General features: G+C 44.5%; 1 protein-coding gene across 3 annotated transcripts in view; it reads right to left on the bottom strand.

The window, feature by feature from the left end:
- The window catches only part of ALKAL2 (ALK and LTK ligand 2), a 135616-nt gene extending 114527 nt beyond the window's left edge, over positions 1-21089 (bottom strand). For 2 of the 3 annotated variants that reach the window (XR_014225043.1, XM_082251300.1), the window contains exons 1-2: positions 20591-21089; positions 20058-20345 (exon numbers count right to left, since the gene is read on the bottom strand). Coding sequence is in view for 2 of the 3 variants with exons in the window: in XM_082251300.1 (XP_082107426.1) it covers positions 20058-20310 (253 nt within the window). In the remaining variant the exon portion in view is untranslated. Of the gene's footprint in view, positions 1-20057; positions 20465-20590 lie in introns of those variants that run through there. The other variant, XM_082251301.1, reaches the window with a different exon arrangement.
- Between the last annotated feature and the right edge of the window lie 5440 nt (positions 21090-26529).

Raw genomic sequence — 26529 nt, 5'->3', positions numbered from 1 at the left:
AGGGCGCTTCAGTTTGCCTCCTGTTCCTAACTCCTCCTACTCCGCTTCCTCATCCTCTACTGCCTCCTCATCCGGTCAGCGTAACACCTTCACCACCAACTTCAGCACAGCCAGGGGTAAACGACAGCAGGCATTTTTAAAACTTGCCTATTTGGGGGAAAAACCACACACCGCGCAAGAGTTGTGGAGGAGCATGGAACAGCAGACAAATGAGTGGTTGCTACCAGCGAGCCTCAAGCCCGGCCTGGGGGTGTGCGATAACGGGCGAAATCTCATAGCAGCTCTGGGCCTAGCCGGTTTGACGCACATCCCTTGCCTGGCGCATGTGCTGAATTTGGTGGTACAGAGGTTCCTTAAAAATTACCCCGATATGTCAGAGCTGCTGCAGAAAGTGCAGGCCATCTGTGTGCACTTTCGGCGTTCTCACCCTGCTGCTGCTCGCCTGTCAGCGCTGCAGCGTAACTTCGGCCTTCCCGCTCACCGCCTCATATGTGACGTGCCCACAAGGTGGAACTCCACCTTGCACATGCTGGAAAGACTGTGCGAGCAGCAGCAGGCCATAGTTGAGTTTCAGCTGCAGCACACACGCGTGAGTCGCTCTGCGGAACAGCACCACTTCACCACCAATAACTGGGCCTCCATGCGAGACCTGTGTGCCTTGTTGCGCTGTTTTGAGTACTTCACCAACATGGCCAGTGCCGATGACGCCGTTGTCAGCTTAACTATCCCACTTCTATGCCTCCTTCAAAAGACGATTCGGGCAATGATGGAAGAGGATGTGGCACAGGATGAGGAGGAGGAGGATGAAGAGGTAACATTTCCAAGGCTTTCAGGGCAGTCATTCGCACGGGGCTCCGAGGGTGGGTTCCTGCACACACAAACGCCAGGGACACAATTGTCCAGCAGGGGCACAGTTCTGGAGGATGAGGAGGAGGAGATGGAACCATGTTCACAGCAGGGTGGCACCCAGGCCAGCTCATGGCCATCACTGGTGCGTGGCTGGGGGGATACAGAGGACACAGACGATACACCTCCCACAGAGGACAGCCTTTCGTTGCCTCTGGGCAGCCTGGCACACATGAGCGATTACATGCTGCAGTGTCTCCACAACGACCGCCGAGTTGCCCACATTCTAACTTGTGCTGATTACTGGGTGGCCACGCTGCTGGATCCCCGTTACAAGGACAACGTACCGTCCTTAGCGCGAGTACAAGCGCACGCTGGTAGACGCGATGCTGCTGGCATTCCCACCTGACAGAGGGGCCCCAGTGGAAGCACAAGGCCAAGGCAGAGGAGGAGGAGGAAGAGGTCGGTAACGCAACCAGGGCACCGCCAGCACCTCAGAAGGCAGGGTTAGCATGGCCGAAATGTGGAAAAGCTTTGTCAGCACGCCACAACAAACAGCAGCACCAGCAGCTCATATGGAACGTCTTAGCAGGAGGCAGCATTTCACCAACATGGTGGAGCAGTATGTTTGCCCACGCCTACATGTAGTGAATGACGGGTCTGCCCCCCTCAACTTCTGGGTCTCCAAATTGGACACATGGCCTGAGCTTGCCCTTTACTCCTTGGAGGTGCTGGCGTGCCCTGCAGCCAGTGTATTATCTGAACATGTATTTAGCACGGCTGGGGGCGTTATCACAGACAAGCGCAGCCGCCTGTCCAGAGACAATGTGGACAAGCTCACGTTCATTAAAATGAACCAGGCATAGATCCCACAGGACTTTTCCGTACCTTGTGCAGAATAGAGATGGATACCGACCTTACCCAGCCATTGTTCTATTTTTGATTCTTCTCACTCTTTTGGGGTGTACCCTCATTTAAAATGACTGAAAAAAAAAGCAGTGTTGGCTACCTCGTCCTCCTTCACCGTCGCTTCCACCTACACCGCCCATAGGTGTGCACAGCCTATTGCATTAGGGTGTGCACCCCAAAGTTTAAATACACATGCATGTGTTTGCCTACATGTATATGGCCCCGGTACATTACTCTCCCTGCTGGCAAAGTGAAATAGAAGTGTGTGACACTTCTCTTATGGCAGAGCAGGTCCGAGGGAGATCTTTCCCATCTCCTCACTGGCAAACAGAGCGATAATGCTAATGTGCCCTAGGTGATTAGGGTGTGCCCAGGCACACCCGGCACACCCTGTGCGCATGCCTATGACACCGCCACATCCACCACCACCTCAACCTCCCTCCTACTCCATATGGGCCTCGTCCTTCACAGATGAAGAACATTGTTTTATTTTTCTGTTTTTTTTTTTTTTTTGTTTTAAGTTATTTCCCTATCCACATTTGTTTGCAGAACACTTGCCATGCTCTTAACTACGTTTTGCTGCCATTTGCAGCACTCTAGCCCTTTCCACTGGTGTTTTAGAGCCATTTTAGTGCCTGAAAGTTCGGGTCCCCATTGACTTCAATGGGGTTCGGTGTCCGGGTAAAGTTCGGAAAAAGTCTGGGACACGGACCCGGACTTTTTTTCCAAGTTCGGCCGAACCCGCCGAACACGGACATCCAGGTGTCCGCTCAACTCTAGTCATTGGATGCAGAAGGACCATAGACAGAGAGATTGAACTCTGCACCTAACTAAGGTGACCCCTTGGCAATACCCTGAAGAGGGCTTATTAATGAGTAAGACACCATTTGAAAAGTTGGACACCGTAATATTGCCGTAAAGCTCCGCCAAAACGTAAAAAAGGATTCTGTTCATTAATGTAACCTGTTGTGCTGCTATGTGTTTGCTGGAATGGAACTGTGTGAAGAAATACTATATTGCCATGCCATTTACTTAGTAAATCGGATTGCTGGTTAGGTGAATCATCTGGTCTGAATGATTAAACACGGCTAGAGAATTAAATTCTACAGTGTATGGGAACAGGTAGTAAAGTGTGTGTGTTATATGTTAACAGAGTAATAGAGAGAGAGCAATGGAAAAATAAGGAGAAGCATCCAGTTTGGAAGTGGAGGCCAGTGACGAAGGTCCTGTTTTGCGGGGGGTGAATTGGTATATAGGTAATAAAGGACAATATAAGTATAAAGGACATTATCCCTCTGGTGTGCAACCTAGTGTAACAGTTTGGCCAACAGCCATGAGGGGCACTAACTCGCACATTAAATGACCCCCCATACAAACAACTAATTATAAAGATCATAGCACATACTGTAGTTTCCTCATGCTATCAGGCTCTGCATTACTGAACTCCTTGCCAAGTAACTGCATTCCTTAATGCTCTCTTTATAATTAGCCTACTTCTTCTTGGCTGGTGGCTCAAAGCATTGAAACCAGAGGATAGGCATAATGGACAGGCTACTAGAATTCCCAGAAACAAAGAAAACCTCTTTATGGCTGACTCTGTGTTTCTCACTTTAAAGGTTTCCTGGTATGTGCTGCCATGGTTTGCCAATAGTCCCAGATGAGCTGAACATGCCAGCATCCATACAAGTACTTCATGAGATAACTATTTTACACACCCTTCATTTCTCAGTGTTTTTCAGAAAAGCACAGGACTGTTAGTGTGACACTAACTGGTTATAGTAGGATGTTATATCCTGTGCAGTTTTTCACATTTTTCCTGTGTGAACATTGAGATATTGCTGTTTATGACAGGTGCACTTAGTTAATGGAAAGTTCTGAACTCTGAGTGGACACAGTTGAGAAGGAAGTCAACGCAGTGAGGAGGAATACGAGCTGATATTTTTAGCCACACAAAGTCAATGCAAATGCAATCCAGAAGCTTCATAAAACAACTCAACCAGCAACTCAAACGCAACACTATGCAACTCAGATGTGCCTGAAAGCTTACCGCAGTTGACTTGCTTTTGAAGTCCTTGCACCTCAAGCCCCACAAATGTATGTAGCAATATTTCCAGGCATTGGACCTGATGTGGGTCTGCCATAGTTACCGTTAACACCAACAGCACATTTAAGCTGATTGCCCAAATGTGAGATCTGAGACAACGAACAGTCCGGCATCTTTGGTTGTTTTGTTTATTTTATATGGGGATGGGAGAAGGGAATGAGCGGGATACTCCTCTGGCTCAACTAGGTACAAATTGGGACACTTGAAGAAAAATGCCTTTAAGCGCTGGCTTGACGCCGGCTGAATGTCAACCAACGCTTGCTAGAGCTTGTGAATACTGACTTGCGGTCACTGAACTGAAGACTGACTTCTGACACTCTGGTTAGCTCAAAAGTCCTTTACACTGCTTCCTCCAGTCCTTCCTGACTGAGGTAGCCACTTGTAGACACTGCTGCAACTCTCAACACTGTAACACTGTTCACTTCAGGGCCCAACCGCTGGCACCCCCTTTACTCTTCAGGGTTAACACTGGCACCCCCTTTACTCTATTACTGCACCAGCTAGCTAGCTCCTGGATCCCTCTGACCTTTTCTGGAGTGGTCCCCTCTCCTAGGCAGACCCCAGGGGCAGTTTGCAGTACTCAAGACTCAGAATGCTTTCCTGAAACTCGACCCAAATCAGCTCCGCTGGTCCTCAGCACACTGGCTCCTCTCTGCAGCTCAGCTCAGCTCTCTATCCCCTCAGGCAAGCCACCTGGGACACCCGATTCCTCTTGATAGGGGGAGAGACAGCTGTCACCTCTCTCCTGGGACTCTGATTCCCGCCAAAGACGCTGCGTCATGTGCTCCCCTCAAACTTATACCCCTCCCAGAATGCTGTGTGGCAGAATCTGCCTTTCTGGGGTAGATACAAGCCTGGGTGTGCCATTGGCTGGGTTTCCTCCACTGTCCAATGAGAGCCTTCATTGGGACACAGTGGGGAGACTCCCCAGTCTCAACAGCCACACCTGGGAACCATGACAACCTAGCTGAACAAAACATGGCCCTGCTGATAAGCAGACAAGGCCCACTATATTTTACCTAGCACCTACCTTGGAGGGTGCTACATGTATGTAAAGACAAAATGTTTTGATTACTTTTTTTAACTGTTAATGCAATTTAAATGTATATGTGGTGTGGGGTGCGCTAAACAACAAATAAATAATGAATATATAACATATATCTATGTGTGAACCAAATCAACAAAAGTAAATATATATAACATATATCAATCTGTGAAGCCAATTAATAATGCAAATCAATTGGTGCATAAACATAAAAGTTCATAAGTGTCCATAAATATTTTGCAGGTGAGTAGAATTGTATTCTATCCGAATAATACGTGTATCCACCACCGAGTGAAATTCATCCTTACCAAACGGAAATAAATAAGGTGCAACTATATTTTCTTGTGCTGAAAAAATATCCAATCTCCTTGTGAACAAACACCACGTGTAAATCACCAAGAATTAGCCTCTTACCAGATGGTAATAGGTATGCACTTGTTCAGTGAAACCACCGCCTTGCTTCCTCTTTAAAATCCTGAAGTGGGATGTAGAACCGCTCTACCTTTCTTTCTCCACTAGATGGCAACGAGTACCAGCAAGAAACACAGCCTCATCCTTCTTTACAAGCTCACAAAACCACCGTGTATTAAAGGAAAAAAAAGGGCTAATAGTGTATTACCCTTGAGATTTATTCAAAAAACAGTTGATAATGCACTTACAATTAGATGTCTTGTATTCAGCATAAACATAGGCATACGAATTCCTGCAAAGGCTTGCGGCCGGCTGCAGCACGGACCGCAAGTTGTGTGTGACGTGTGCGCCTCCTAATCTAGATTAGGAGGCGCACACGTCACACACAACTTGCGGTCCGTGCTGCAGCCGGCCGCAAGCCTTTGCAGGAATTCGTATGCCTATGTTTATGCTGAATACAAGACATCTAATTGTAAGTGCATTATCAACTGTTTTTTGAATAAATCTCAAGGGTAATACACTATTAGCCCTTTTTTTTCCTTTAATACACGGTGGTTTTGTGAGCTTGTAAAGAAGGATGAGGCTGTGTTTCTTGCTGGTACTCGTTGCCATCTAGTGGAGAAAGAAAGGTAGAGCGGTTCTACATCCCACTTCAGGATTTTAAAGAGGAAGCAAGGCGGTGGTTTCACTGAACAAGTGCATACCTATTACCATCTGGTAAGAGGCTAATTCTTGGTGATTTACACGTGGTGTTTGTTCACAAGGAGATTGGATATTTTTTCAGCACAAGAAAATATAGTTGCACCTTATTTATTTCCGTTTGGTAAGGATGAATTTCACTCGGTGGTGGATACACGTATTATTCGGATAGAATACAATTCTACTCACCTGCAAAATATTTATGGACACTTATGAACTTTTATGTTTATGCACCAATTGATTTGCATTATTAATTGGCTTCACAGATTGATATATGTTATATATATTTACTTTTGTTGATTTGGTTCACACATAGATATATGTTATATATTCATTATTTATTTGTTGTTTAGCGCACCCCACACCACATATACATTTATCTATATTCAAAAGCACTGAATACCGGGAGCAGCTTCAACACACTATCAGCGCACCCATCCCCCCTTACAACAATGCAATTTAAACATCTTGTTATTATTGAATTAGCACTTAAGTAAATGAGTGAAAACTCAGAAGCATGTCAAATACAATATGTTATTAGCTGCTTCTCAGTGGCTTTGATTTGTGTTTGAGTTGTTTTGATTTTCTCCTCTGTTGCTCACTTACCAACCCTGTTAAATAGCCACAAACATACAAGTTTTGTACCTTTGTACAATATTGCTTTGTAAGAGAAAGTGTTTGATGGTTGGATTATGTGTCTTATATAGTGTCTGTAGAATTCTCCCCTATCATTCTGATTGCACTGCTAATCTCTAAAAATCCTGGTATTCCCAGGTATGGGAAGCATGCAACATGTCACCTACCTCCCCACAGTGCCATGCTTAGAGCCTGAGCTTCAAACTGACAGATCCCACAAGGGGGTAAATTTTATTATTCAGTGTGCAATTGATGATAATTCTAGATCCCATCTACTAGGGAATTTTGTTTAATGACTTAAAATCAACTTGCAACTTTTATTTAACCACTCCCCTCCCAGCCATTGTAAAAGAACAGCCGCTAGGGGGAGGATTATTCAGACAGGCTGTTTTTTAATTTGTTCACATTTGTGTGCATGCCTGACACATGCACAGTGCCTCTGCTCCTGCTGTCATTAGACAGTAGAGACCATAGGCTACAGGCACAGAGCAGAATAAAGCAGCTCTGTGCCATGTGAGTGTTATAGAGGGCCAGTCACAACAATTACAAATGTAAATAGTACTATTGTTTAATTGGAAAACCCTCCCTTTCTTCTCACAATGGAGGAAGGGTAAGCAGGATGATTTAATGAATGAATCCATTCATTAAATCCTCCAGGCTACAGCAGAGGAAGGAGCAAATCAAGATAGATAGTGGGAGGGGGATGATTAAAGGGCCACTAACCACCAATTTTGTAGGATTTTCTGAGGCATATTTAAAGTGGCATCAACCAATGGTGGGGGGGGGGGGGTTTAAAATGCCCCAGATCCTCAACTATTGTGGGACGTTTTAAAGGTTTTTCATTTGTAAAGGTTAAGCATTAATCACCTCAATACTGCCATGTTTCTTCATTTCTAAAAAAAATGTGAGGTTTCTGTGTTTCAGAAAGGGCTGTATGTAATGTAATGATATTTTATTTGGTGTGTTTTATAGCAGAAAGTAAGAGAAACAGTTTCTTCCACAATTCTCCATTCTAAAGTAAGAAAATAAAAACCCAGTGGTTCTTAAATTCCACTAAAAGAAAGATCTGTCTAAAAAAAGATATACAGTACATTTGGGTACAATGTTTGGATAGAGTAAGGGTGGCATATAACCTTGGACAGGTTCAGTGGCGGCTGGTGCATGATAATTTGGGGAGGGGGGCAAAACCAACACCGCCTGTGGGATGGCCAGCCGGCAGGCAAAATCACCATCACCACCACCCCCTCCACCCCAGGGATAGTCAGCCAGCAGGAAAATCCCCCCCCCCCCCCCACGTGACAGACGGCTGGACGGACAGTCAGCATTCTTACCTCCTCCTTCCCGGGTGGCTGAGTGGCTGTGGTTCTCTTCCGGCCGTGCATCTCCCCCCTCTTCCTGGCCAATGGCCAGTAAAATCACTTCTTTTTTCAGCCAATCCAGAAAGGGTCCTCACGACCCACTTCCTGATTGGCTGGGAGGAGAATCAGTGTGATAATAGCAAATATTCATTTGCTATTCATAGTCATACAACTGGGTGAGCTCAGGGTGCAGTGCTCTGCGCCCCGAGCCCTCCCTTTTTTGAAGCCTATTAGAGCCTCTGGCTCTAATCACGTGCTTCAAAAAAAAGAGAAAAAGCCCCATTGGAATCCATGCATCCAGCGCCCTGCATGTAGATTATGGGGCCGGATGCATGGATGGGGGGGGGGGGGCGGTGCCCCTGCGCCCTCGATGGACAGGCCGCCACTAGACAGGTTGTTTTTGCTATCTGTGTCCAATTGGGGAGATTTCTCTTCACTTCCTGATCCAGGGCTAATTCAGTAAGTGAGAGTAAGAGAGTAAATCCCTCCAATGTGAGGGAATCCATGGTTGTCACCAGGGCCACCAAAACGATTGTTCCCATTGGAAGATTTCCCCTCTATTCTTGTTCTGGTGACAACCCGAAGTTTGAGATTTGGAGTGTGAATCTCCTTAACAGGAACACAGATAGCAATAAAAACCTGTGTTCTAAACCTTTTCCACTCTATCCAAAATTAAAAAAAAAAAAAAGTTTTGCTGTGTGTTAAACTTTAAACACTTTTTCCAATTTTCAAAAGTTAACTGATATAACCATGTTGGCTGCAGCTATCACGGGGAATGTAAATACAACAAAACCCCAAAGCTGCATTGAACCCATTCTACACCACATACTGCCCCTTCAGTAGTAGTGTGGAAATTTCTACACTTTGTGGTTGGACATGTGGGGACATCAACTAATGCACACCACTCCATTCTGAGAAGTAGGAGCAAAACTTTGCACAACAGTTATGTGCATGAATACATTTTGCTGTGTCCCTAAAGAAACAGTTGGTGACTTTAGGTTCATGGCTCCTTGTTACTGTCCATATTTTATAGACTACTGACCATGAATGGATATATAACACTAAATATGTTACCTGTGTGTGCTTATTCAGTAAACGATGTAATGTTTAAAGCACCATTTGCAGTAATCCTATAGCTTCCAATTAGGGCTTGAAGTCCTGCAAGCTGAAGTCACACTAGTGACTATGGGTACTGCACTTTGCATGTGGTACGCTATTGCTTGCATTGTTTATTGCATGCTATAATAACAAGAAACATGCTATGTTTTTTGAAAAGACAAACAGGGTGACACTGGGTTAGAGCCTTAGAGCAGTGTATCGCAAACAAGGTGCCGTCTGGGTTACCCTGGGGTGCCACAAGCATGGGACCCAGTTAGCCCAGAATCCGAGTGGCTCTAATGTGCAGAGGACCTCTGATATATGGGGGTCTGATGTGATGTGGACCTCTAAAGTGAAGGGCTGACTCTTAGACCCTCTTGACCCTCCGTGAAGAGGGACTCTGGCATAATGGGAGGCCTCTGATATGATAAGGGGCCTCTGATGTGAAAGGGGGGGGGTTCGGATGTGATGGGGGACCTCTGCTGTGAAAGGAGGCTTCCGATGTGAATTTAATTTCATCAAGGTGATTGTGTGCATTTTCCCAGGCTCAGGTTTCCCATTGATAAGTAACATTTACATTTTTTACATTTTAGACTAGGGTGCCTAGAGATTTTGCATAGTTTTAAAGAGCGCTACAACTGTAAAAAGGTTGAGAAATGCTGCCCTAGAGTTGAATCATCCCAGGCTAGCAAGTAACTACATTACATAACCGTAATAACTGTGAAATGGGACACTCAAAATAATGCAAACAGTGCTCTTTGTAGAGTGTTAAAAAGAGTACTGTACGAAATATGTGATTCTTTTAAAATGTTATATGTCAATAATAAAGCTTGACTTTTTAATAGATCTCTAGTATGTGTTGAATTTATATCTTTTCAGTGCCATCCTAGAAAGACCTTAGTTTTTCCATTTTTTTTTTTTTTGTGCGTGGATATTAACAAGAGACATGCTGAGCTTATCTCTAAAATTTAAGGTTTAAATTAAGCAAAAAGGAGCTCTTGTACATACAGCAGTGCTAACATGGAGAGTCCTGGATGATATATACCCAGTAAAGGTTATACAATTTTTCTGAGATAGTTAAAAGGATCATTCCAACCTCTTGAGTAGTTCCATACCCTGGCTTACATACTTGGCTGAAGAATAGAGGTAGACAGACTTACACAAGCTGGAGCATGTGAGAAAAACAGTATCCAGAAACACACAGCCTCCAGCACCAGCTTACACAACACCCAGGTAATGCCAACAAGTATCATCTGTCTACTTTTACCAATCCTATAACTGAGATGTAATATAGCCTATTTTATATGATATGGCAGATCAAGCAGCAAGTAGTACATATTTAGCAGGTGTAATAAAGCATTTAAATTTGGAATTCTCATTTTCTATTTATTTGTCTAGGAGTTAAAGACACTCCAATGTACACCCTACTTAAAACAGCAGAGAATTTGTGTACAACAAGGCTAACTTTACTATAGAATAAAGGTCCTGGAAATCACTATGAATAGTCAGATGTTCCAATAAATCTACAAATATATATTGGCTTATACGTAACAGTCATTTGGGTAATTCAGAATTGGTGTTTCACTAATTTGAGTTTAATAAAATAAAAACCGATTGGTTGCTAAGGATTAGATAATCATTCTTTATCCGTAATCACCGCCCTTAGCTCCTAAACTGGTCATTTATAAGGCAATATTTTAGCAATTTAAACACTCCCAATAAGCTTCAATGCCATAAGCATATACATATACAAATATTTGTTTTTTTGTTTGTTTTTTTTTATTGTGAAGCCCTGATCTGTTTAGTAATCTTTCCTTGCAATTTCAACCAGGTTTTAATAGCAAACTATAAGGTTGATTTCCTAAAGGCAAATGGGCTATTTACTTTACAAGAGACTTTTCCCTTAGCTTAGTGAATGACTTGAAGGTCTGCCGACTACCATCATCCAATGATGTGCAAGCAAAAATAAATCTTTTTTTATTTTCCTTGCACACTTCTTTGCAAAGTGAATTTTTACCACGTTCAATAAACAAAGCTTAGGGAACATTCACTTGCATAGTGAACAGCTTTTTTGCCTTCAGTAGATCAACCCCTATGTGTGTCTGCCTGGCATAAACCTTGCTTTCAGGGCTGGCCTTAGGTGTTCAGGCGCCCTGTGCGAGCTAATCCTGTGGCGCCCCCCCCCCCCGCGCGCATTTTCTTGCACCTTTTTTGCACTTTATTTGACTTTTCTTTTTTATGATTACTAATAACTTAGCCCCCCTTACATCAGAGATCCCCCACACAGAGCCCCCTTTGCATCAGAGACCCCCACACAAAGCCCCCCTTAATTTAGAGGCCCCCTACATCAGAGAGCCTCCCCCCACACAGAGCCCCCCTCACATCAGAGACCCCCCACACAAAGCCCCCCTCACTTCAGAGACCCCTCCACACAAAGCCCCCCTCACATCAGAGACCCCCCACACAAAGCCCCACTTACATCAGAGACCCCCCACACAGAGACCCCCTCACAAAGCCCCCCTAAGATCAGAGACCCCCTACACACACACAAAGCCCCCCTCACATCAGAGACCCCCCACACACAAAGCCCCCCTCACATCAGAGACCCCCACACAAAGCCCCCTTACATCAGAGACCCCCCACACAAAGCCCCCTTACATCAGAGACCCCACACATCAGAGACCCCCCCACTCAGAGCCCCCCTTACATCAGAGACCCCCCACACAAAGCCCCCCTAACATCAGAGACCCCCCACACAAAGCCCCCCTCACATCAGAGACCCCACACACAGAGCCCCCTTACATCAGAGACCCCCCCATACAAAGCCCCCTTACATCATTACATCAGAGACCCCCATACAAAGCCGCCCTTACATCAGAGACCCCCACACAAAGCCCCCCTAACATCAGAGACCCCCCACACAGAGCCCCCCTCACATCAGAGACCCCCCACAAAAAGCCCCCCTCACATCAGAGGCCCCACACACAGAGCCCCCCTCACGTCAGAGACCCCACACACAGAGCCCCCCTCACATCAGAGACCCCACACACAGAGCCCCTCTCATGTCAGAGACCCCACACACAGAGCCCCCCTCACATCAGAGACCCCACACACAGAGCCCCTCTCACATCAGAGACCCCACACACAAAGCCCCCCTTACATTACAGACCCCCCACACAAAGTCCCCTTACATCAGAGAGCCCCCCTTACATCACAGACCCCCCACACAGAGCCCCCCCCACATCAGAGAGCCCCCTTACATCACAGACCCCACACACAAAGCCCCCTTACATCAGAGCCCTCCCCCCACACAGAGACCCCCACATCAGAGAGCCCCCCTTAAATCACAGACCTCCCACACAAAGCCCCCCTTACATCAGAGCCCCCCCCCCACACAGAGACCCCCACATCAGAGAGCCCCCCTTACATCACAGACCCCCACATCAGAGAGCCCCCTTACATCACAGACCCCCACACAAAGCCCCCTTACATCAGAGCCTCCCCCCCACACAGAGACCCCCACATCAGAGAGCCCCCCTTACATCACAGACCCCCACACAAAGCCCCCTTACATCAGAGCCCCCCCACACAGAGACCCCCACATCAGAGAGCCCCCTTACATCACAGACCCCCACACAAATCCCCCTTACATCAGAGCCCCCCCCCACACAGAGCCCCCCACATCAAAGAGCCCCCCCTTACATCACAGACTCCCACACAAAGCCCCCTTACATCAGACCCCCCCCATGGAGCCCCCCACATCAGAGAGCCCCCCCTTACATCACAGACCCCCTTACATCAGATCCCCCCATGGAGCCCCCCACATCAGAGAGCCCCCCCTTACATCACAAAGCCCCCCTCACACAGAGCTCCCCACACAAAGCCCCCCTTACATTTTTTGAAGGAGAGAGTCCTCCCCTTCCGCTCTCTGCAGCTTTTTTTTTTTAAACTTCCCGCCCACACATCCCCGGGAGTGTGGGCAGGAGGAGGAGGAGAAGGGGCGGGGTGAGGAGGAGCTGACGATCTCTCCTCTGGCGTCAGTGCAGGGAGGGAGGAGAGATCGTCAGCGTGGAAAGATCGGAGGCTGAGCTGTGTGTAATACACAGCTCGCCTCACTGCATCTGTAGGTGACCGAGGCACAGCCGCACAGCGGGAGGTAAGCGGCGGCCGCGGCCTGTGTTAACCCTGTCCAGGCCGCGGTCGCCGCTCACCTCCCGCTGTGCGACCTGATCCTCTGCGAGCTGTGATGGCCGCACGGTGCCCTTGTTGCCCATGGCGCCCTGTGCGGCCGCACAGCTCGCACACCCCAAAGGCCGGCCCTGCTTGCTTTACATAATAAAACCAACATAGAGCAACGGCTAAAGTTTTATAATATCTACTTCTTGGAAGACAAAATGTAATTTATAATGCGATATGCCTACATGTTGCCTACATAGCCATGGGTACATGTTTTTCTATTAACACTAAGATTTGCATAATATTTATTTTAGGGTATTAGTGACACTAAATAATATCCTTATTCTCCAAAAAAAATTCATACTCATCTACTACTTAATCTCTCTGTAATCTACAGTATCTTCATGAAATGTTCCTTAATGTGTTTTTCTACCTCCTTGCACTTACAACCTCCTCTGCGAGCTCCCTAACCTCTACTTTTCCCCTTCACTTACATTTGTTTGAAACAAGCAGCGCATGTTAGTTACAGTCATGTGCACTACTTTGTGAACACTACAAATCCCATAATTATTAGGCCATCTCTGGAGCAATGAAGAGTGACTATGTTCCAAAATACAAAGGGACCATGGTGAGTGAATGTAGCTGCCCTCTAACAGCAGTGGCGGCTGGTGCTCTATGGGCTGGGGGGCGGCAGACGGACCGCACTATTCTACCATCCCCCGGACCACACCAGCCCGCAGCCTCACACCATACTACCACCCCCCTACCCCCCGCCCCTGCTGGCTCACTCACCTTGCCTGGATATGTGGAGGGAGGGAGGGTAGGCAGCAGCAGCACATGGCGGCGATGGCTTCAGCATCAGCTTCTTCCCCCTGTCTTCTGTGTCTCCTCCCTCCTCCTCCATGGCCAATGGCATGGCTTCTCTTTTCGGCCAATCGGGAAACAGGTCTCAGACCCTCTTCCTGATTGGCCAGGAGGAGGATCCATGTGACAATAGGGAATATTCATTCCCTATTGTCACACAACTGGGTGGGCTCGGGCGCAGTGCTCTGCGCCCCGAGCCCACCCTTTTTTTTTTAGGCTATTAGAGCCTCTGGCTCTAATCACATGCTAAAAAAAAAGCCCCATTGAACTCCATGCGTCCGGCACCTGTATGTAGATTAGGCAGCCAGACGCATGGATAGGGGAGGCAGCGCCCCTGCACCCTCAAGGCATCAGCCGCCACTGTCTAACAGGACGTTTGCAGCAGAAGGATCACAACAGCAAATTAAAGGGATTTGTAGGAGGCTGAGAGCAATAGAAGGTACTTTTTGTGTTAAAATTATATACATGAATAACACTTTATATTTTGAATTCAATCTTTAGTGCCATTTTAAGCTTCCCTACTAGCGAGCCACTAGAGCAATGTTTTTCAGCCATTTTACTATGGAAGAACCCTTGAAATAATTTGAGGTCCCAAGGAACCCCTGTTAAAACCTAATATAACTAATGCTCACTAATGAAGAAAGGTGGATACTGAAAAGTGTTGTGTCCTCTTTACACCATTGATGAGAAGGAAAATTCCACCTTAAATTGGCAGTCATTGGGAACGTACCCCCCCCCCCCCCTCCTTCCCCATTTCCTCAGTAATAAGTAGCAGAAGGGCCCCTTAGATTGATGGTCTCCAGAAAAAGGGCCCCTTGCAGCCAGCTAAAAAGACCACTGGCATCAGTGGTTGCTTACCTTTGATATTAGAGAAGAAAAGCTTCACTGATTCCAGGTCACTTGCTGAGACAAGTGTGCAAGTGCCATCAGATGGGAGATAGATCCACCACTGTTCTCTGCTCAAGGAATCCCTACCAAACTCTGGAAGAAGCCGAGGGTTCCTAAAACCCTGACTGAGAAAAGCTGAACTAGAGTGTGATCCACTGTGAATGTCCACTATAGCTAGCCAAGTCATACCAAACTTTTTAAACATTGTACGAAAGATCTGCAGCACCTTCAAGTCTCTCTAAACATTTGATGATTTGTAACTGGTTATAGAGCTGTTTGTTTTCTATCAAAATTGGTGGTGTTCCTTGGTTATTAGCAGCTGCACTGAATACCCTGAGCAGCTCCTGAAGGTGGCAATGCAGCACCTAGCAAATGCTCAGCCACTGAGCTGCACATTGATGGAACTGTTGTAACACAAACCTTTCATTAATTACAGTATTTTTCTTAGCTATAAGAAGGCTTTTCAAGGTACTTTGGTTACTACTCCAAAATCACGTCACATGGCATTAGAGGCACAAAAAAGAAGCAATAGTGTGTAACCTTACGCGTAAATATAGAGTTTTTTTTTAATTTTTTTTAATTTGCTTTTTGTCCTATTATATAAATTTTACTTTAATGTCACAGTGTAAAAGTAATCTAACTTTGCTGCTTAAAACAGTGAAAAACTAGTCCATATGGGTGACTGGGTAACATTATGTAAAGGTCATGGTAAAAGCCTAAAGGGAGGATGCACAGAAAATCGAACAGTAGAAAGTCAACAAAATGATGCCAATCAGACTTTATTTATTACATCATTCATTTAATTGCTAAACTAGCGTGCCCTAATATAAATAAAGTTCTTGGCAGGCCACCAGTCAATCATCCTACACTATTGGATTTCATGGTAAAACAAAGGCTACTGGTAAAGCCAAAATAAGAAAAAAAAAAAAAAAAAAACAAAGATCAACAATTCAAAAGTCAAAACAAACTTCTACCTTGTAACTATTATATTTTAAACAAATGCTTCATATTCCCTTATATGCTCAACGTAGCCCCAGCAAGCCATCAATCATACAGTACATTTGTTGTAACGAAGAAAAAAAAAAAATAGAAATATGATATTTTTGGAAAAACTATAAATCAGACTGAGGAGGTAACTTGATATTCAGGATAGTCAAAAAAGAACTTGACAAATGACTTTTTTGGAACATTATGTTTGTAAACAGTTCCAACATTACTCTGTTCACAATCAGGAATGTTCACATCTCGCCTGTTGCAATGTGAGAACAGTGGAAACATAATAATGCTGTGCTGCGTAAAAAGTTACTACTGTCATAAAAAAAGAATAAAATTCACAGAACATTTTCAACATTACTCTAAAGATATATCAAAAGACCAAAGAACCTTAATAAAAAAGCAAGCTCAACAATTTCATTTAAAAAAAAAAGTATTATTTTAATACCCTGCTTTCCAGTTCCAAATTTGTCATACGGTGGTTGTACTATAATCTTACCCCATGGATGTGATGACTTAGACAGCTCCCAGGTTTGGCTTCTTGCTATCCTGCTTCCATCATAAATGTAGAGGCACACTTTAAATGACACTGCATGAATCTATTGCCTTAGGCATCTGCCTGGTTTGCCTTTGCAGAGAACGTAGCCTTTTTTGTCTTAGGATATACATTTTACTTTAATATCACAGTGTATAAATAATCGAACCATACCTTCTAAAGCTGTGAACAGCTAGTCCACATGTGTGCCTGGGCAAACTGTACTGAAAACTGGAAAGTCGAGAAACTCAACATCAATCAGTTATTATTTACTACACCATTATGTTTTGCTGAAACTAGTTAGCAATAATATATGCAAAGTTGTTGGCAAGCCACCAATCAATCATCCTATACTATTAGATTGCATTGTAAAATAAAGGCTGTTTGTAAAGCCAGAACAAGGACATTTTCAGTATTACCCAAAGAATTTATCAAAAGCCTTTATAAGCTTAACATCAAAAGCAAGGTCACCAATACCATTTACAATATGTTTTATTTTGATACTCTGCTTTCCAGTACCAGATCTGTCAAAAAGTTGTTGGTACTAATTAACTATCCCCTTGAATCCAATGCCTTATGCTACTTTCTGGTACTAAAAGTGTCAGAAAGGTGGGGGTACTAATCAAAGCGTAAGTAAACTCTAACAATAAATTTCCTTTAGGCCCTGTGCACACCCGAGCATTTTTCAGCTCGTAAAACGCTCATCTCTGAAGTTTCAAAACGCCCAACAAGCAAAATCCCATTCATTTCAATGGTCCCTGTTCACATCTGAGTGTTTTGTCACCTGAAGCAAAATGCCTGAAGTTCAGAAAAGTACATGAGCTTCTTTTTTTGGCAGATTACAGGCTTTTCTTTTAGATATCAATTAGGGATTGACCGATTATCGGCAAAGCCGATATATCGAGAGCTGATATGCACTTTCCCCGATATATCGGAATCGGCCCCTGAGGTTACCGATATTGCCAATATTTCGGAAAGTGCTTGTACCGGAGTGATTCCTGCAGCTAGAGGCATCACCCCGGTATCGGCGTCCATAGCCAACGGTCGGCTGTCTTGTAATAACAACCAATGCTGCTGAGAAGCCACTCGGCTGTCATTACAAGGAGCGGGAGGGACGTCTCTCCCTCCCGCCGCCTTCCGTGGCTCGCCCGGGTCTCCCGTCCCACTGGGAGACCCGGGCAACCAGCCTGCATGGCCGCCGAAGACCTGATAAAAGCCGCATTTGGCTCTGATTGGGTCTCCATGTAAAAACCCAGAAGTGATGTCATGACAAAGCTTCCGGGTACTGGCGCCAGATTAAAAAAAATGACAGCATTCAAAACAGCCAAACTTGGCATTTTGAATGCTTTTAAGTGCAGAGGAGGGGTTTGGAGTCTTTTAGACCCCAGATCCCTCCATAAGAGTACCTGTCAAGTAAAAAAAATAAACATTTTTTTTTTTAATTGTACGAAGATATCAGCCCATATCGGCTGATAACGATGCGTGATGACCAAAATATCGGTATCCGTATTGGCAATGAAAAAACGATATTGGTCGAACACTAATGTCAATGCCTACCTCCAAACACCTGCATAAAACACCTGAAAAACGCCAGAAAAAAAGGCTGAAAAACGCCCAAACAAACGCCTGAGAATATTACACTCAGGTGTGAATGGAGCTTTATGTGCCCTGTGCTCTGTTAAACGTACCATTGAAAGTATTTTATTATATCTGTCCGACAAATGCAACAAAAAAACCAAACCGAAGAAAAATAGCTTTTTATCAATCCAGAAGACTTGTGAGCTGATCATTTCCAGTACTCTCTGCCTCTGAAATGTTATCAGTTAGTATTGTTCCCTGCTATCTCTATTAACTACAAAACATCTTTCCCTGTTATGGAGGAGAGGGAGGTGTTACTTAGTCCTGCCACTCTGCTTGTTGTAGGATGACAACACTGTGCAGTTGTCACCCTAGAACAGGAAGAGTGTTAATGGCAGGATCGCCAGGTTAAAATAAAGGGGAAAAAAGTGTGGAAAAAAAAAAGAAAATTGATGGAGGTACCACATCTAGGGCTGGTAAGCTGCAATACTATCAATTTTTGTTCTGGGATTTAGATATACTTGAAATAATCTTACTCCATGAATTTTGTCTTGCTTTCCAGCACCAAATTTCTCATAAGGGTGGAAGTACAGTATATATGACCTGGTCAGGCTTTATACTATCCTGCTTTCAAGTGCCAAATATGTCATAAATGTAGAGGTGCACTTTAAATGAACTTGCAAGATGAATGCATGGTGACTTTGGCATCTGCCTTGCTTGCTTTCCATCATCACATTTCTCAGCAAGAAACTACCTGATGTAGCACAGTGGCTTAGTGGTCAGCACTTCTGTAGCACTAGGGACGGGTCATCAGTTTGAATCCCCACCATGAATTTACCTGCATGGAGTTTGTATGTTCTCCTTGTTCTTGCATTGGTTTCCCCCCACACTCCAAAGACATGCTGGTAGGTTAATTGGCCCTAGTACATATATGTATGCATGTGCTGTAAGGACTGTAGAGTGTAAGCTCCTTGAGTCAGGGACTGATGTGACTACAAAATATGGAGCTCCTCATGAATTGCTGGGACTATATAAAAATGTAATTCCTTAAAGTGTTATTAAACTCAAAAGCAATTATTTATGACATTGCAGCTTACCAATTCTTAAATGTGGTGGCTGATTCCTTTTCTTTCATTTTCACCTGGTGAGTCTGCCACTGCCAGTAAGTCTGTTGTTTTTTAACAGGATCAGCTGTCCTGCAGATGTAGCCGTTAGAGGGATGAGAAAATCCATTTACCATTGACAGGGGTGCTTACAACTGTCAGCTTGAATTTATTTATGTAAAACCTTTATTCCAAAAAGAAAATAAAAATGTTGCTGTAACTGCTTAAAAAGTTTTCGGTGGAGTTCTGCTTTAATTTATTTAGTGTATGTAAACCTGCTACTGCATCTAACATTCAGATTACGTGTAGGCACCCTAAAAGGAGGTGTGTTATTGGCAGGATCACCAGGTGAAAACAGAGAGAAACATTTAAATAAATAAAACAAATGCAGCCACCAAATCTAAGGATTAGTAAACTGCAATATATTGATAAATTGCTGGTACTATATAAAAACGTATTGCCTTAAAGTGTTATTAAACTCATATGCAAATATTTATGATATTGCAGCTTACCAATTCTTACATGTGGTGGCTGCATAACTTTTTTTTTTAAGTCTTTCTTTCTTTCATTTTCACCAAATCACCACCAATTTAGGATTAGTAAACTGCAATATTACATTTTTGTTTTCTGGCTTTAATAGCGCTTTAAGAAGCTTAAGAAGATTTGACTTTCTGCCATCCCTATTTCCAATCTCTCATGAATCACCATAAATCTGTTGCCTTATACATCTGCCTAGTTTGCCTTTGTTGAGAAAAGCATCAGTCACACATAGCAGGCTACTGCACTCCCTTATGAAAGTTAGCCATGCACTTACCTACTCTCTGCTCCTGATAGGCTCCATACTCAACATCCTCTTTCTCCTCAGGGTAATAACTTTGTTTGGAGGGATATTGCACTTTATTGTCCTCTTCCAAGTTATACTTCTTAAAGTCTTTGATGAGTTTCATGATAAAATTGAGCAGAGTCTTGTCTGTGAGGTTATTGGAGTCAGTCCTGTCTTTGCAGTATCCAGAGGAAAGCAATAGGAGGAGAATGGCCAGCATTGCGCTGTACATGGCATCCCTCATCTTCTCATCCAGCAGTCAGGTAGAGATCCACAGCTCTATAGGTTGGGAGGAAAGAAAGTAGACTTCTATCAGTATGGTTCAACGTGACAGTGAAGCTGAACATCCTTCAGGGCTAGCTCTCCAAGTGTAAAGTGTCAGCAGCCCAGCACTATTTCTACACATCATGCAATAAAACACAGCAGCAGTATCAGTCATAAGCACACACAGCTAGAAGTTGTCATAGAAAAGCCATCAGGAAAAGTGACAGCACCTGCAGAACAGGATGGATCAGCACAGTTACCTTGCTGGGTGGCTCAGGCTCCCCTTTTGCAGATAAATGACAGCAGCAAGAAGTTTGCAGCTCCTCCAAGTCACTATGAACCATGCCAGTCCCACCGCATGGGTCTTATATAGAGTTTAGGTTGTCCATGAGGTGGCTGCTGGATCTGATCAGATCGAATTGGAAGTGGGAGGAAACAAATAAAAGTCAACTTGAAGAAGAATGAGTGCTATGGATGGGGGGGGGGGTCTTCCTTGTGAGCTCTGGCCAAGGAGGTGAAGATCCCGACAATTAGCAATGTATTCCGACAATTAGCAATATATTCCGACAATTAGCAATGCATTGCCATCATAACAGCCCCCTGTGTACTGGGAAGTCCAGGCAAGTCTCCTCTATCACAGCGATCATTTTACACTGCTTTACCAGCAGCAACTTTCCGTCTTCTAATAGGGAAGGTTACAGGAATCCATTAAAGGGGACTGCATATAATACTGTTACCTTGGCAGAGCTGTCACCTTGTAATGAGAGCAGGAAATCCTCAGAGCACTAAAACCCTTGTCATGGTGTCAGGGTGTCAGGGGAAGACAGTCCCCCTCCTGTCAATCAGGACCAGGGAAAAAGGGGGGATAATGATGGAGTAATCTGATCTGCTTGAACTTTTCTATTTGCTCTAATCTGTGTGTTTACCACTCCCAGCAAAGAGTAAATACAAGGTTGATTGTCTGCAGGTGAAGAAAAAGGAAGAATGGAATAAGGAGAGCAGGGGACAAGTGATTTCGGCACGGAAAGGTTCAAGCTTTCTTTTCTTCTATTGCTTTATATTTACAATACATTACATCGGAGCATAAGGATTAAATATCCTGCTGCTTGTCACTACAGACACTTGTGGTCTCATCTACCGCCACCTAGTGGGCACAAGTAGAACTGCGGCAACGATCCTAATAAACTTCGTGCATAGCTAAAACTTTATTTTTCTCTTTACAGTTTAGCCTAGAGCAAGGGTCTCCCCAAGCTTTTCAGTACAAGGAACATTTCATATACTTTATACACATTTGCAGGCTGGAAAAAAGAATCAGCTTTTCAAATGAATAAATACAACTTAAAGGATAAGTTCACTTTTTAGAAAAAAAAATATAAATGCACGTTTTTTTTTTTTTTTGCAGGCAAAATAATGTGCATTTATATTTTTTAGTTTTTGGTGCCTATAAAGCATTGCACTAGCAATCAGTAGATCTGGTGCAATGCAGGTCTCTAGCAGATCTGTCAATGTATCTGTGTAAGCAGATACAATCTGAGAGGAAGAATCAATGAACTATCCAGAGCTGTGCAGGATCATGTACCTAGTATATGATCCTGCACTTCTGGGTCTGGGGCGTGATTAGACACAGCTGGAGCTGATCGGCGGTTACGGCCGACTTGATGTCCACCAGCACCCACCACTGCTTTGGTACACTGGCAGAATGGTGGTGGCAAAAGGCATAGATCCTGTGTCTCTGCTAAGCAGGGGCACCAATCCATGCCTTCCCCTAGTACAAGCACTTCCCCCACAGCAGTAAACACTAGTCAGGCACACACGCTTTGATCGCCCCTGGTGTTAACCCCTTCCCAGCTAGTGTCATTAGTACAGTGACGTTGCATATTTTTTAGCACTGATTACTGTATTAGTGCCCTTGTTCCCCAAAAAGTGTCAGTTAGTGTCCCGACTGTCCACTGCAATATTGCAGTCCTGCTGATCGCCACCATTACTAGTAAAAAATAAATAAATAACTAAAAATATCCCAAAGTTTGTAGACGCTATAACTTTTGCACAAACTAATCAATAGGCACTTATTGGGATTTTTTTTTACCAAAAATATGTAGCAGAATACATATTGGCCTAAACTGATGAAGAAATGTGATATTTTACATTTTTTTATTGGCTATATTTTATAGCAGTAAGTAAAAAATAATGTTTTTTTTTTTTTTTTTCAAAATTGTCGCTTTTTTTTCTTTTTTATTGCAAAAAGTAAAAACCGCAGAGGTGATCAAATACCTCCAAAATAAAACTCTATTTGTGGGAAAAAAAGGACATTCATTTTGTTTAGGTACAGTGTCGCATGACCGCACAATTGTCAGTTAAAGTAACGCAGTGCCGTTTCGCAAAAATATGTATGGCCATGAAGGTTGAACAAAAATAAATTTAGTCTTCACCTCTACCATGAAAGTCCCCTTTACATGAGAGTCTGCTTTACATGGAAGTCCCCATCAGGGTTCCCCCTCAAATCAGAGTGCCCTTTACATCTGAGTCCACATCAGAGATTGGTTTGATCTGTGAGTGAAACCAAAAATGACAAAATCCCCATCACTTTCGATTTCCTAGACCATAGAGATGATTGGAGATGTTCTGGTCTTTGGTCATCTCTATGGTAAGCCATGGCCCCTGTATAACCACTTCAACCCAAGGACAGGTACGTTCTATGGGCGGGAAATGGGTAATAAATAAAGCTCTGTGTGTGAATGAGGTATGGGGGCTCATTCCCATGGCTGCTGTGGTCTGTTCAGTGTGCATCAGTGGTTTGTTTATGTGGTTCAAACCGCCTGGAGCTGTGTGCAGGCAGCCCATGTTACACTATGGGGATGCAGCAGCTGTATGAACACACCAGCTGCTGCTTCCCCTTAGAGTAACTCCAGTCACATGAACAACTCACTCATTTTTTTTTTTTTTTTTACAAATACTCACTCATTTAAAGGCCAGAGTACCAGTCCTTAGGGCTCATTCACATGTGAGGTTGGGGGTTTACTGCCCATCAACCACTTCTCTTTTAAGCAACAAAAGCAGTAGATAGGGGTGTACACATACAGTACAACAGCCATGATGTTATGCTTCGCAGTCATGGAAGAAATGATGTCCCTGTTGAACAAGACCTATTCAAGTTAATAATGCTGCTCTACAAGCAGCCTGCAACACTGTGCAAAGCATATTCCATGTGCAAATGCTGACCTCTCTTTACAGAGCAAATCACATGTGAAAATTTAAGTTTTTTTACTTTTTTTTTAGAATTGTATTTATTTTATTTTTGTACATTGCTCTGTTGGGGTAGAGGGGCTTTGGTAAAATGTCAGGGGTCTAAAGAGACCCCTGATGTCTTACTTTTGAGACAGAGGAATGGGAAGAGGACATAGATTCTTCGGTTTCTTTCTTTGCAGCCTCAGCTACACAGGTGAATGAAAAGGAAGCTCTCAGAGGTATCCTGTTCATTTTTAAATTGAACCATAGTAAACACAGTTCCCTATGCTTCAGTAATGAATGGAAAGGAAGGGCGGTTCAATGGCCTTTGGGTCCCTCACCAAGTATGTGGTGGATCTACTTCAGCTGGTCCCTGAGGAGTAGGGTCCACCTGGCTTTGGCCTAGATAGACCTTGCCTCTTTCAGGAGCCTTGTGCCCCCGGAGGTTCAGGGTTAGAAGTCCTTTCTCTTCGGATTGGCCATACTGTGCCTCTGTACACTTTTTTTGTATGCTCTAATTTCACAGTTCACTTTTTTTAAAAAAGGGGTCTAACACAGCACTGAACCATGGAGCTTCAGAACAGAAAAAAAAGCAGGGTGGCAGTCGGGAGTGGGGCTGTAATATCAGGGTGGAAGCCAGTGGGCAGAGCAGGTTTGTTCTCCTATGAATGCTGGGGCAAGCTTGCTCCCCTTACGTTTGGAATCCTGAAAAAAGAGGGGCCTCTGATTTGGACTCTGTCAGAGTCTCTGTTACACCGCTGTCCTCTTCAGAGTCATCCGTTACATAAGGGTCCTCATCAGAGTCTCCCTTTCATTAGGGTCTCCATTAGAGTCCCCCTTTCATTAGGGTCTCCATCAGATTCCCCCTTTCATTAGGGTCCCAATCAGAGTCCCTCTTTCATTAGGGTCTCCATCAGAGTCCCCCTTTCATAAGGTTCTCCATTAGAGTCCACCTTATTAAGAACTTCTTTAAACAAGCAACCTTTGAGACAATGAAGGCTTTGGCTAGGACTATGTAACGTACAACATAATGCATAGAGCGCAGGGGTCAGGAGAAAGTAACACAGCGTACAGAGTGCAGCAGTCAGGATGAGAGGGAAAATGGGGAGGGGTCACAGAGGAAGAGGGTAAAAGAGAAAGGGGGGGGGCAAGAGGGGGAGACGGATAGAGAGAATGCAGAGGAAAGAGGGAGGAAGGGGGGAGAGGAGAGAAAGGAATGGGCAGACAGGGGAACAGGGCTTCTAGTGCTTCCCGAGGGCTCCAAGCACTCTACCACACACCATAAACACCTCAGACCCCACAAACCGCCACAGCTTGGTTAGGGTCTAGCCGTCTTCTACACAACCTGGACCTACGACAAGGCTCCAGGTTCCAGTGGGTAAACCTCTCTTTACCCAGAGAGCGCAGCAGGACCATGCTCTTACACAAGCTCTTACAAGAGCTTATTGATTATCCAAGGGAGTATGAAGGACATATCAATCCCTTGTAGCATATTCCCCCAATGAGAGACAGGACTCTAGATTGAGGGTGAAGTATGACTCAACTTTATTGAACAAGAAACATACTTTTATACAGTTTTCCCCCACAAGGTTACCCCCCCAGGTGGACCTTGTTAAAAACAGGCCCTGACATTTACAATCCAATGAAAACAGAGTTTTACATTCCCATACAGTGTACACGTAGATATACACTGTGGGACAATCCCCCCTCCCGCTTAGCAGCCAATCCACATACACATATACATCCCATAATAAGCTTATCTTAAGGACAGAACAATGTGAGGTCATTAACATTTAACAACGAGACAGGCACAATCCACATTCCCTCCCAATACAGAAACAATAGGGAAGTCTGCCAATGACCGTCTGTGTGTCTCTCTCACAAAGCACATGGAATACACTGTGTAAGGGGGTATTAAATCTTCATATTTCTATGTGAAGATATGGTTGACAAATATTACTGTCCCACTTGAAGCAATCTATACCATTAATTATCTGTCTTTCATTCATAGTGATGGTATATGATGGTTTCATTCATAGTGATGGTCACTACTGTACTTAAGTACTAAAAGGCGGTATCTGTACTTTACTAGAGTATAATTTTTTTCTCCTACTTCCACTTTTTCTTCAGTACATATTTTCGAAGAGTTTAATACTTTTACTCCGATATTTTGTTTATCGTTACTCGTTACAATTATAAAAATGTTATGAATCATTCCATTCCAAACCCACATTACCACTGCTGCCAAATTACTTTTTTTACTCGAGTCTCACTGTCTCTGAGACTCACAAGTCACGACCAATCCCCAACCCAATGCGATGGCTCAGGGGCAGAGCCTCGCCGCCTCTGCCCACCCTCAGCTCGGCCCGAGTCCCGCCTCCCGCTCGGCTCTCAAGTAAAGTGGTGGTGGTGAGAGAGGAGAGACACCTGCCTGCAGGGTTATCTCTCTGGGCCCTGGCTGGGGGAGGGACTGTGAGTTACTAGAGTCTAGACTACTAGACTGTCTCTGGGCACTGTGCAGCGCGGCCGCCCAGCACGGGAGAACTGGATGAAGGTAGGAATATATTCTTCTTTCAGCAGGGGGGACTGGACTGGGGACTGTGGAGAGAGAGGCTGGAGGACTCGAGACAGCCTAAGGTAGGAGAAGTAAGAACCTGCCCTGCCCTGGCCTGCCCTAATCTAAGGGGGATCTATAATGGGAGGGGGACCCTGGCCTGCTCTAAGGGGGCTCTATAATGGGAGGGGGACCCTGGCCTGCTCTAAGGGAATCTATAATGGGAGGGGGACACTGGCCTGCTCTAAGGGGAATCTATAATGGGAGGGGGACACTGGCTTTCTCTAAGGGGAATCTATAATGGGAAGGGGACCCTGGCCTGCTTTAAGGGGGCTCTATAATGGGAGTGGGACCCTGGCCTGCGCTAAGGAGAATCTATAATGAGAGGGGGACCCTAGCCTGCTCTAAGGGGGATCTATA

The sequence above is a fragment of the Pelophylax lessonae genome, assembly GCF_965119305.1.
Source record: "Pelophylax lessonae genome assembly, chromosome: 3".
Lineage (NCBI taxonomy): Eukaryota > Metazoa > Chordata > Amphibia > Anura > Ranidae > Pelophylax > Pelophylax lessonae.
This window is presented reverse-complemented; position numbering and strand designations above follow the sequence as displayed.